The sequence below is a fragment of the Canis lupus genome, chromosome 35 (genome assembly GCF_011100685.1).
Source record: "Canis lupus familiaris isolate Mischka breed German Shepherd chromosome 35, alternate assembly UU_Cfam_GSD_1.0, whole genome shotgun sequence".
NCBI lineage: Eukaryota > Metazoa > Chordata > Mammalia > Carnivora > Canidae > Canis > Canis lupus.
Genome location: NC_049256.1, coordinates 8,809,683 through 8,822,432, shown reverse-complemented (window position 1 = coordinate 8,822,432; position 12,750 = coordinate 8,809,683). Strand labels below are relative to the sequence as shown.

At 43.7% G+C, this 12,750-nt stretch overlaps 1 protein-coding gene across 2 annotated transcripts in view; it reads right to left on the bottom strand.

Moving 5' to 3' along the window:
• Window positions 1-3,420: 3,420 nt before the first annotated feature.
• Window positions 3,421-12,750, bottom strand: part of DSP (desmoplakin) — a 45,428-nt gene continuing 36,098 nt past the window's right edge. The window contains exons 21-24 of one of the 2 annotated variants that reach the window (XM_038584124.1): window positions 11,988-12,095; window positions 11,405-11,503; window positions 8,368-10,662; window positions 3,421-7,360 (exon numbers count right to left, since the gene is read on the bottom strand). In XM_038584124.1, coding sequence (XP_038440052.1) covers window positions 4,109-7,360; window positions 8,368-10,662; window positions 11,405-11,503; window positions 11,988-12,095 — 5,754 coding nt within the window. In that variant the 3' untranslated portion in view covers window positions 3,421-4,108. The remainder of the gene's footprint in view (window positions 7,361-8,367; window positions 10,663-11,404; window positions 11,504-11,987; window positions 12,096-12,750) is intronic. The other variant, XM_038584125.1, reaches the window with a different exon arrangement.

The following is a 12,750-nucleotide window of genomic DNA, read 5'->3' as shown; positions in this document are numbered from 1 at the left end:
AGCCATCCTCTAGCTCATTAACATTTGTTTTCTCTCTCTCCACATACACACACAGCCCCACGTGCTTGTTTTTGCAGAATTATTTGAAAGTCAGTTGCAGCAGCTTCAACCCCCAAATATGTCTGTATGCATCGCCTTGAGAATAAGGACATTGTCCTAAATAGCGACCATACATGGCCAAACCTAAGAGAATAATTTCGGAATATCACCCGATGTTCAGTTTATATTCAAATGTCCCTGGTTGTCCTCCCAAATTCCTTTCAGAGCCATTTCCACTAGTTTTTCGACCCCACGAGCTGTAATTGGCTCTTGTCGCCTTTAACCCGACAACGTCTCCCCATCCTCCTTTTCAAATTAAATCATTGAATTTTTTTGTCTGGAGCTGCAGCCAGGTGTCTTGTAAAATGTTCCTCTTTCTGGATCTATCAGGTTATTTTGCCATTATGATTAGTTTTTTTCCCAAGCATTTTTGCAAGGAGATGTGTGTGACCCTTTATAACATCTCACAGAGAACATCTATCTTAAATTCTCCTTCTATTAGTGGTGCTACATTTGATCATTTGGTAAAGGTAGATGATTTTATCGCTCTATTGTAGACATTTCCCTCTGTGGGATGATACTTTGAGGCCGTATGTCTTATTCCCCAACAGACTCAGTCCTTCAGTGAATCTGTCATTATGTTAGGAGTTATAAATGATTCTCTAATACATACTGTCATGGCTTCTATATTTGTTAACTGGCATTCTTACCATAACTCGATTTTGTTGTTCACTATGGAATCAAGGGATTTTAAAAATTATTAATATAAGGTTTTAAATTCATTATCACATACTCCATTACCATCATAATTCTTGCTGATGCTCAAATTGTCCCAAATTTGACCAGTGGAAGCCACTTTAACCACTTCGTGTCTCTTTGATGTGTCCCAATAGTACTGGAGTACCTCCTTTTCCCTGCTTTGATTAACCCAAGCTTACTTTGTACATTTCCTATCCAAGACCTGGAATCAGCCCTTTTGATTTCCCCAAGTGGCTTTAACTCCCAGAATCTAATCCCTCTTATATTATGTATTTTTACTTTTTTTCAAGCCTCATGCCAAATCTTTGCTTCCCTTTGGGCCTGCCTCTATCAGAAGAAGAAACTGTGGAGGGAATTTTAGTACAATTCTCTCACCAAAAAAAAAAAAAAAAAAAAAAATATATATATATATATATATATATATATATATATATATATATGTGAGTATAAATAGGCAGATAGGCAGTACCCAAAAATACGGAAATAGGCCAATAGCTGCAAACAGATGTGGGGTAAGGGAGGAGTTCCAGTTTACTCTGCCTGCAATATCCCTACTTTTTAACTGTATTTACATGGCTAGCCCAGCAGCATTCTAGAAAATGTGAGACTTTTTAGAGGTGTAATGACAGTCATTGAAAAACTATATATATATATATATATATATATATATATATACACACACACACACATATATAATACATATATGTATGCACATATATGTGTTTATATGTAACACTTTAAATATATATCTTTAAATATATAACCTTAAATATATATATATATATGTATGTATTATGTATATACATAGAACTTTTCTGTGGAGGCACGCTGTAGGTGAACCAAATCAAAATTAGCCAAGGATGTCCTCTGGGACAGACCATCTCACCTCAGAGCTTAATGACAACTTTGGCAACAGCCTGGAGGTATATTCTTTCAACCTGAAGAACTGCTTTACATTGATGCTTATTAATCTGTTTAATTACCATTTTTCTAGGGACTTCTGACCTGTTCTAGGATTCTATTATAGGCTGAATTGTGTGTCGTCCCCATCCCCACCCCAATTCATGTTGGAGCCCTAACACCTAACGTAACTGTATTTGGGGATAGGGACTATAAGGAGGTAAAGTTAAATGAGGTCATAAAGATGGAGCTCTAGTGTGATAATATTCAAGTCCTTCTAAGACACACCAGAGCTCCTTCCCTACCTCTTACTACCTACAATCCAAAAAGAGTGCTTTCACTAGCAACCAACCTAAGACTACCTTGGTCTTGGCCTCTGCAACTATGAAAACATGAATTTAACTCACATGGTCTGTGCATCTTCTTATGGCAGCCCAAGCTAACCGACAGTCTCCTAGCTCTAATACGAAAATCTTTCTTCATTTTGCCCAGCACAGCGCTTACCACTTATTTTTCTCTTCCTTTTATTTTTTTTTTGGGGGGGGGGCTATTTTTGTACCATGTGTCTCTACCATGGGATCCATAGCTTCTGGCACAATGTGTAGCACACAGAACTCAATACTTAGTGAATGATGTTAATTATAAGTCCTCCAGATTGGGAGAGGAGAAAGGAGAAGGAGGGGAGACAAGAAATGAATGCTGGTTTCGTCCGAAGTCCAAAAAGCCCCCGATAATTTAAGTATTACCTTACATATGATCTTTTTTGTTCTTCACCATTAGCATTTCACTTGTTTTCTTACTTTCTGATCTGTACCATAAAATGTTTGATTAATACATACTGCTGATATATGAAGGTTGTCCCTCTGATTGCTTTTTTTTTTTTTTATTCATGAGAGACACAGAGAGAGAGAGAGGCAGAGACACAGAGGGAGAGGCAGAGGCAGGCTCCATGCAGGGAGCCCGACATGGGACTCGATCCCGGGTCTCCAGGATCACAACCAGGGTCGAAGGCGGTGCTAAACCGCTGAGCCACCAGGGCTGCCCCCTCTGATTGCTTTTTATGTGTTTCCTGTCCCACCTAGACTATAAATGTTTTGAAGTTAGGGGGGGCTGGTAAAGTCTATCGAATCCTCATAGTACCCAGCCTAACAACTAGACATAATAAGTATTCAGAAAGGTCATGTTGATTTAATGACAAATGTCTGAATTTCAAAAGCTTCTCTTTCATACAAAGAGCAGGCTTATATCTCATTGTCTTTCAACAAAGAGCCAAAACCACACCAGGATTCATTTTTATAGATTCAAGGACAATTCTTTCCTCTTAGGGGACAAAATGAAATCCCACGTATCTGGAGAATATTCAAAATGGAATCTATCTAAGGCACTTCATTTTTTTAGTGGTATTATGGTGACTTTTGCCCATGTTACTTAGAACTTATTGACCAGAATAAACAAGAACTGGGTATTGACGTATGGCCTGGCCTCTTTACACAGGGTTCTTTCCGAGAACTCCACCTGACACACCAGGGGGACTTGAGAAATGTCAAAGAAACTACAAAAGAGCAACTTCCAGCAAGAATTTAGAACTAAAATAGTTTTTTTTTTAATGGTCTTTCTTAATAGGTACTTGGTAAACAGAAGTTTTGGACATCTTTTACAATGAGCAGAACTATGCTGATAAATACCTTGTGTGTATAAAAGTATGAAATGAAAACGCAAAAATTTCAAAAGTCTAAAAGTTTATTGCCAGAATAGCAAACTTCATAAAGACACCTTTTTAAAGTACATAGTAAATGACAAGCAAAATAAACAGAAAACTTTGACCAAAGAAAAGCAAAGATTGCTGCTATCATGCACATATAGTCAAATTAAGACCAAACCAAACAAGTGCATTTAAGAGTATATGGGTTACACAATCCACAATCTAAGACTAAAGGAGACTCATTCCAAAACGTTTGGGGTGGAGTATTCTAGGGAGAATGGGAGGAAGAATTTGCTCCTAATACAGAAAATGGAAATATTTAGATGAGACACAGAATGATGACTAAAACATCAATGATCAGCTTAATTTCATCTTCAAGAATAGAAATCTGGATTATAGGCCAAAAGAAGTACAAGAATCGATCAAAAATCGAAACATAGAAGGAACAAACTCAGATTCAATTTGTGCTATCCTTACAACTGATTACCGCTTCACACACACTACAGCCACTGCGTGACATACTCCGGGTGAGCTAAGGAGAGAAAAAGCCAGAAGAGCCTTTACTATTTGATTTCGGCCAGGGTTATGTCTTCTTAATCATAGAAAGCTCTATCACTATACTGCAAGCACTATAGTATTTGCCTTTTGTTAGTATTTAGTAAAGTGAAAAATTCACATAAACAAAGCCAAGGAAATAACAACTGACCACTAGTGCCCAATAGAGCTACTGCTAAAGGAGTAGGAGTAAGAGTAGGAGGCATTCCCAGTTGCATCAAAGCTTCCTCTCCGGGACCCACTGCGGGAACCAGAGCGAGAGCCGGAGCGGGATCCAGAGCGGGAGCCAGAGCGGGATCCGGAGCGGGAGCCTGGGGCAGAAGACATGTTGTAAGGGCTAGGCAAGCCCTTAGACGAAACAGAGGCGGCCTCCAGGAGGCGAAGGCCGGTGATATCTTCCACCATGGAGCGATTCATGGCATCCTTATAGGAGATTTTCAATTTGGTTTTGGGGCAGGTCAGGATTTTGGCATAGGTGCTGGTGTCTTGCAGCCTTTGAGCTGCTCTGCCGTCGATGAACCCCTTCCTGATGGCTTCTTCCGTGCTTATCCTCCCATGTACTTCCGGATCAACAAGGCCCCCAGTGAGGTACTGGAACTCCAGGAAGCGCTGACCTGCCTCATAGGGGAGCCATTTTTCTTTCACTGCCTCTGCGGCTGACATCTTCTTCTTTCCCTTCACGCCTTCGAAGCCAATGAAGGCTTTCTGAGCGGGCTTCAGCCTGGTGGCCATATCTTGGTCAATCAGGCCCTGGGAGACTGCATCCTGAAGTGACAGCTTCTGACCGCTGGTTGGGTGGATGATGCCACCTGTGCAGGCCTGAGCCTCCAGGAGCCTCTGACCGGTGATGCTATCGACAATGCCCCTCTCTATTCCTTCCGTAATGGAGATCTTCTCTAAGTTTTCTGTGTCAAAGATGGCGGCAATGGGGCTCAATTCTTCCAGGGGGTCAGACAGAGAGCTACTCCTGATGGTTATGTTCCTGACACTGGATATGGTAGAAATCTTACTTAGGGACTCGTGTCGGGAGTTGCTAAAAACATCATCGCTGATGCTACTAGCACCAATGCCACCGCTGTTGCCGATGCCATTTTTCAAGGAGATCATATCAGCAAACTGAGTGAGGCTGAGGCTGCCAGATCGGTACTGATCAAAGAACTTCCTGTCAATGAGGCCCTTGTCAATGGCATCTTGAATATCATACTGACTGCCTGTCTTCCTATCGACCAGGACCACCCTGGTGGAGCCGTCAGATCCAGTGATGGTTATTTCTTCCCACTCACACTCCTGCTCACACAGTTCTTTGAAGGTTTCGTAATCAATGAGGCCCTTCTTATAGGCCTCCTGAACAGACATCTCCTTGTTGGTTTCTGGGTCAACAATGACTACTCTACGCTTCCTGAGGGTATTCTTTTGTGATGTCTGGACCTCCTTCTTCTTTTCTTTCAAGGGCAGAAGACAGAGCCCTGTCTCATCATCCTTGATACATCTTTCTTTTAGTTGCAGATAGGTCAGATTTTCTTCTGTGTTGGGGTCAAAAAACCCTTTTGTATCATCACTTGGGTCTGAGAGAATTTCACTGAGCTCCTCATTAAAGTAGCCCCTCTTGTATGCCATGTCAACTGGCAACCGATGGCTCTCCTTCGGGTCGATGATCCCACCTGTTGCGATCTGTGCTTCCAACAAACGAATGCCGTGGCCCTTTTCGATGAGTTCCTTGTTCATGGCTTGGAACAAAGAGATGATGTTTCCTGTTTCAGGATCGTTATACCCCGTGACAGCTCGTTCCGCAGACAGGAGCTTCTCTTTGAACTCAATACCCACCAGGCCTCTTTTGTAGGCTTCCTCCACCGGCAACCTCAGGTTGCTAACAGGATCCACTATAAAGCCAGTGGCTGCTTGGGCTTCCAGCAACTCCAGAGCAGTACCAGGTCGGACCAAGCCAATTTTCATGGCCTCATAAATGCCAAGCTTCTGTTTCGTGGTTTCATTGTATATGCCTGCTATGCAACTTGAACCCTGAAGGAAGTCTTTAATTCTCTCACCAACCTCATCATAAGAAATCTGACCTGATTCCAGTTCGTTTACAGTGGATGGTCTCAATATGCCAGAATCGACCAGCTCAGAGACGGTCACCTGTTGTCTGATTCCTTGGAAGGACATACTTCTCTTCTGCACCGACAGCAAGAGCAGGCCGGTGTGTGGTTCGATTCTACACCGTTCCCTCAGCTGCATGTAACTGACTTTCTTTTTGGTGACTGGATCCACAAAGTTTTTCTGACTATCTCGGGGATCATTCAGGGACCGATACAGATCTCTGTCAATCAGTCCGCGGGCCAGTGCTACATCTTTTGGCAAAAAGACACTATTCACGGGGTCCACTACACCTCCTGAGGCAATCTGGGCTTCCAGCAGGCGCATGCCGGTTTCTCTGTCGATCAAATTTTTCTTGATGGCTTCCGAAACAGATACTGTCTTGCCCGAAAACGGATCATCGAAACCTGTGACCGCTTTCTCTGCTGTGTATATCTGCTGACGGTCATCGAAGTCAATGAGGTCCCGAGCGATTGCATTGTCAACAGTCAGCTTCTCGTTCCTGTGGGGGTCGATGATACCGCCTGTAGCTGCCTGGGCCTCCAGGAGCATGACTGTGGACTCCGGGGTGATTAACTTCTTTCTCTTGGCCTCTACTAGAGAGTACTTTTCCTTAGGGGAGGCAGAGGCTCCGGCGATCGCTCCGGCACCCCGAAGGAAAGGCTGGATTTCAGAAGCAACTTCTTCCACTGATTTTTTCCCTTTCAACAGTTTGTCCAAGGTTGTCTTGTCAATCAGCTGGCACTCATAGAGCTGCATCGCCGTCACCTTCTTCCTCAGCCCATCGAACACCAGCTTGGAGGAGTCAACTGTCCACTCGTACTCCGTCTGGGTCTCCCGATGGGACCCGTAGGGGCGCTGCTTGAGCTTGTCGATTTCCCTCTGAAGGCGGGAGCGTTCGGTTTCCAACTGCGACTGCGTCTCCCTGGTCGAATCCTCCAACTTGCGCCTGTAACGCTCCTCGATCCTCTTGATCTCTGCCTGCAGTCTTTCGATCTCACTCCTAAAGCTGTTCTTCTCTCTCTCACTCTTCTCTCTTTCCGACTCGATCTTCCTAATGGTCTCTTCCTTGCGGGAATACTGGGTTTTCCACTGATTGAGGTCATTCTGGATTTGCTGTTTCTCACACTCCAGGCGTTGTTTCACCCTGCTTTCGGCCTCTAGTGTGGCCTTCAGGCGAGTGAGCTCATCCTCCAGCCTCTGCAGCCTGCTCTTGTCCTGCTCCAGAACTTTGATTTTCACCAGGAGGCTCTCTCTTTCCTGCACCACCTGAGTGCACTGGTTCTTTGATTCCTGAATCCTATTAGATGCCTGGAATTTAAAAAGAAAGAAATGGGAAGAATAATGTTTTGATTATATCATATGGCGATCATAATTCAACTTCTTTCCCCACATTTAAAAAAAAAAAAACGTATTCATTTATTTGCCCTTCATCTGTGTTCCCTGGATACACTGCTAGTTTGTTATCTAATTACTTTATGGGAAAAAAATTCTATAGATATATGCTGCCACTTTGATAAATGGCTTCATACTATGTTTTTAAGGAACTAGGAGAAGTCGTAGACCTCTCTTATTCCTAACAATAATTATGGTTTGAAAAAATACAGGGAGTTTTGTTTTAGGTTATCACACCTGCTACACCTACATCTCACCTGTTCTATCTATACTAGTATGTACAATAAAGCAAAATAAATCCATAGACGTATATGGATCCCACACCCAGCCCCACACAAATATTGTCTATAGAAATCAAATTAGAACTTAAAAGAGGTATTTTTTTAAATTAGGGGTTAAAAAAAGAGAAGGCAAACAAAAAGAAACATATTAGGGTTGTGATCAAAAGGGAATAGAATAATTAATGCAGGAAAATGCATGCAGAAAAATCACATAAGCAAGAAAGAAAAAGGTGATTTTAAAACTGCAGAAAAAGCCCCTTTCATATGGCTTTTACTTAGAAAAATGTTCATTAAAAATGCAGTTCATAGCTCACTAAGAGCTATCTTCTAGAAAACAGAGTGGAACATACAAGAGGACAAGCTCCGAGGTGTCATACTCGTGCTAATGTTCGAAAAGCATGGCCAAACAGAAGTTACACGCAGATCGACGTCGATGCAGGGACAGAACAGAACGGCAAACAGCACTGAAATTACTTTAAAGCAGCGGCCTGGGTTATGACAGATGTTAGCACAGCAGTAAGAAAAAAACTCAGATTTTCTGTGAGCATCCAGTCCCAGCAGCAGGAGCACAGGTGAGACTAGAAGAAAGAGCAGCAAATTATTTGAAAGACAGTGAAGCTGTGATCAAATATTTGTGAATACCTCCAAAGCCTGCTTTTGGAATTTCTCAATTTCCTGTCTCAAATTTTCCCTCTCTCTCTGTAAATCATTAATCAGCCCCTGCAGTTCCAGGGTCCGGTTGTTGCTGATCTGCAGCTGGCTCCTGAGTTCAGAGATGGTTGTGTTTTTATCGCTATCCGCCTCACTCCGGCTCCTCCTGAGGTCGTCGTATTCCAGCCTGAGGTTCCGAAGCTCTTCCTCCAACATCAAGTGCTCCTTGGTCAGGTTCTCCGTGAGAGACTGCAGCCTCTCGATCTCGATTTTGCTTTCGTTCAAGCTCCTACTCTTTTCCTCTATCGCCTTCTGGAAATGCTCGTTCCGCAGGTGAGCCTGCTTGACATTTTCCTGCTCCTGGAGCAGCTGCCGCCTCAGGGCCTCGACCTCCGAGGAGAGCCTTCTCAGCTCCTCCTGGGTCCTCTGCTTGTCCCTCAGGTGGCCGTCCAGCACGTCCCTCTGCTGCCGGAGATCATCCTCGCTGCGTTTCTTGACGATGGAGGCCTGCTCCAGCTGCTGGGTCAGACTGGTGATTTTTATCGCCTGCTCCTTCAGAGACCTCCTCATGCCTTCCAGCTCGTCCTCCAGCTTCTTCCTTTTCGACGAGTCTTCCGACGCAGTCCTCCTCAGCCGGTTCAGCTCCTCTTCCACCTTCTGCTTCTGCAGCTGCAGGTCCTTCAGCGAGCTCTGGAATCGCACAATGTCCTGGTCCTTCACCGTCCTCTCCTGGGAGACCCTCTCGTAGTCGATCCGCAGGCGCGTGAGCTCCTGCTCCTGAACCTTCAGTTTGCTTATAGTCTCCGTGGCGCTGTTGTTTGCTTTCTGCAGCTCATACTGCGTCCTCTGCAACTTAGCGTTCTCCTCTTCCAGGCACTTGCGCGCACTCGTTTCCGTCTCGATCAATTGTTTCAGCCTCTCTATCTCCTTGTTCTTGTCCTGGATCGTCTTGGCAGCGTCGTCAAGCGACTGCTTGTATCTCATGCTCTCCTCTGTGCGCATCTGAGTGACCTGCCGCAGCTCGATCTCCAGCTGCTGTTTCCTCTGAGACACTTCGGTGCCGGTGGCCTTTTGCTGCTGGGCGTTTTCTTCCACCCTCCTGAGATTCTCCGTGGTCTGGGCCAAAGTATTCTTCAGCCGTTTGACTTCCTCTGACAGGCTCCGGTTTTCCCGGGTGAGGTGGTCTATCTGGGCTCGGTAGCCACTGGTGTCCTCCTCCTTCTGCCTGGTCAGCTGGTGGATGGTTGTCTTGGTGATGTTGATCTCCGTCTCGAACTGGTTTTTTAAGCTAATGATTTCCTCATCGTAATTGTTCCTTACCTTAGCCAGTTCATTCTCATATTCCCAGCGGCGCTTGGCCTCCTCCTGAAACTCAGCTTTGAGTCTCTCGATCTCCTTGTTTTTGTCCTGAATGGTCTTTGCAGCCTCCTCCAGGGACTGCTTGTGTCTCGCGTTGTCCTCAGAGCGCTGCTGGATGACCTGCTTAAGCTCGATCTCCAGATGCTGCTTCTTTTGCAGCATCTCGGAGCCACATGCTTTCTGCTGCAGGGCATCTTCCTCCGCCCGCCTCCGCTGCTCTGTGGTCTGCAGGATGCTGTCATTGAGCCTGACAATTTCATCCTTCAGATCTCGATTTTCCCTTGACAGTCGATCAAGCTGGTTTCTGAGATTCTTGGAATCGTCCTCTTTTTGCATGGATATCTCCTTGATGGTGGTCTTCGTAATGTTAATCTCTGTTTCATACTTGTTCCTTAAATTACTCATCTCCTCATTATAGTGGTTTCTTACCTTTGCCAGCTCATTTTCATATTCTCTCTTCCGGGTGCCCTCCTCCTGCAGAAGAACCCTCAACCTTTCTATCTCGTATTCCTTCTCTTTGATGGCTTTCTCAGACTCCATTTTCTGCCAGCCAAGGCTCTCCTTCTCACACTGCCTCGCCTTCTGCAGCTGGTCATAGTCATTCTTCTGCTGGTCAAACCTGTCTTCCACGGCCTTCCTTCTTCGCTTCTCATCTTCGATCTCGTAAGTCAGCCTCGTGATCTTCTCGTTGAGTTCCTTTATTTGGCCGTAGCACTTGTCCAGGTTTTGCTTCGCTGACTTTCCGTCCAGCTCCGCCTGCCTCTTCAGCTCTTCCAGGCTCACAAGCTTGGCTTTGAACTGGGAACATTCTGCCTGGTATTTCTGTAGGTTCTGATCCAGAAATTTGTTCTTGTTGCAGTTTTCAGAGTTGGCATCTCGGGCCAGTCTGAGCTCCTCTTCCAAAACTTCAATCTTGGTATTTTTCAGCTGCGGAAATGAAAGCAAAAATTGTGTTGAAAAGAACACATCTCAGGCCATAAGAAAGGACTTCTCCCCTCCCAGACCACCACGTGCTCTCTCAGTTCTCTCTACATGCCTGCACGTGCACATGCACACACCACACGCACAGAAGCACACATATAAAGAGTGATACGAGGCACAAGTTACTAGACAAAAATTCATAAAATCTGTATTCTCTTCATAATTCTTCCATCAACTGTTATGATCTTAGCACATGGTACAACCTTTGCGTTTTCCCCTGCCTCATCCGTAAATGAGGTAATTTCTTCCAAGATGAAAAGCTTGAGGTTTCATAAATTATGTTTCCTTTGTATCAAGATACAAAGTTTCCATCTAAACTCAAGGCATGTATTAGAAATGAGGAATAAATAATTACTCAACCTAAAATTAAAATCCAAATCCAACCAGTCCAGGATGTTTTCTTCCTTAATTTAACATACAAACAAATAAAGCACATTCCTTAACCAAACAGTAAATGAAATTAGTTTTTTTCATAAGGTAAAGGAGCTAGAATTTTATAAATATTACTTAACTCCAATCAGAGCAGTATCCCGGATCACAGAACTACCACATGACTTGTGAACAAACTATATACCAGTGAGTGTGTACCAGTGAGTATGTCTAAATCCAGGTTATAATGAGGCAGTAATAATAAGGTTCTATTGCATTTCTTTTCTGATTTGCCAAGGAAATAAAGTAAGTAAATTACCTTCAGATCTTCCAAACTCTTCAGCATCTCACTTAAGAATCTATAATAGTCTCCAGACCTTGTAAGTAGTTCTATGTACCGAGCGTGCAAATCTGCAGCCTTGCAAAAAAGGAGTGAAAAAAATTATAATTTAAACTTGAAACTATAAAGAGTGAATTCCTTTCATTCATGTGTGCTAATCCCAAAATCTAGAAGTATAAGAAAGCAAAGGGCTGATAACAGTGTATTCCAACCTAATGACTCTAGGTTGTTTCTCCTAAGCTACCAGATAAGTAATGCTGACACCTTTAGAAAGAAGCTGTCTTTTAAAGACCTACTACACATTTTCCACTTTTGAAAAGCCTCTCTCATTAATCTCAAATTTCAGTCCAGTTTCTGCAAAGATTCTAGCATATATACAATAGATTCAGACTCCCACTGACCATTTCCTAAAATGCATAAGGGAGCATAACCTGCTATTAAGCCTGTTTTGAGTGGATACCCTCTAAGGGGTGAATTCAGAGTCTGCAGGGAAGACGGGAAGCAGGCAGAGAAAAGAGAAGATGCAGGAGGGGCATTAAGAAATATGTCATGACATATCTACCTCTTGCAGAATCACCCCAGAGGGAGACTGAACCATGGTTCTCTTGATAGGTATGTTCAGGAGAGTTTCCAGTCCTGAGGTGTACGATGCCAGCTGGAGTTCATAATCCTGCTCAATAAAAAAGCTTAAGATAAACATACTTAATAGACTTGAAAGAGTCTTTGACAGCTACGATTCCATGGCTTTAAATCATCTAGCTGTATTTCTTTTCTTTTTTTAAGATTTATTCATGAGACACAGAGAGAGAGAGGCAGAGACACAGGCAGAGGGAGAAGCAGGCTCCACGTAGGGAGCCTGATGTGGGACTCGATCCTGGGAATCCAGAATTATGCCCTGGGCCTAAGGCAGGTGCTAAACTGCTGAGCCACCCCGGCGTCCCATCTAGCTGTATTTCTAATGACAACCCCAAAGGCTATCATGTACTGATAGTGTCCAAGTAGCTAATATCACATTAGTACACTAAGTAGTACATCTTTATACACTAAATGAAGATTTTTGCACATACTATCAGTGTAAAGAATGAAGACCAGCCCATTCCCACAGATAACTGCCAATGTGCAATGAATTCAAGTAAATGCATAACAAACTTTTTACAGTTTGTTCAGGAGAGAAGACACAAAAGCCATAACTGCTATCCTCAAGAAGTTTATAGTCATTGGGGAGCCTGGGTGGCTCAGTCAGTTAAGCACTCAAACTCTTGATTTTTGGCTCAGGTCATGATCTGGGGGTCATGAGACTGAGCCCCACATTGGGTTTCGTGCTC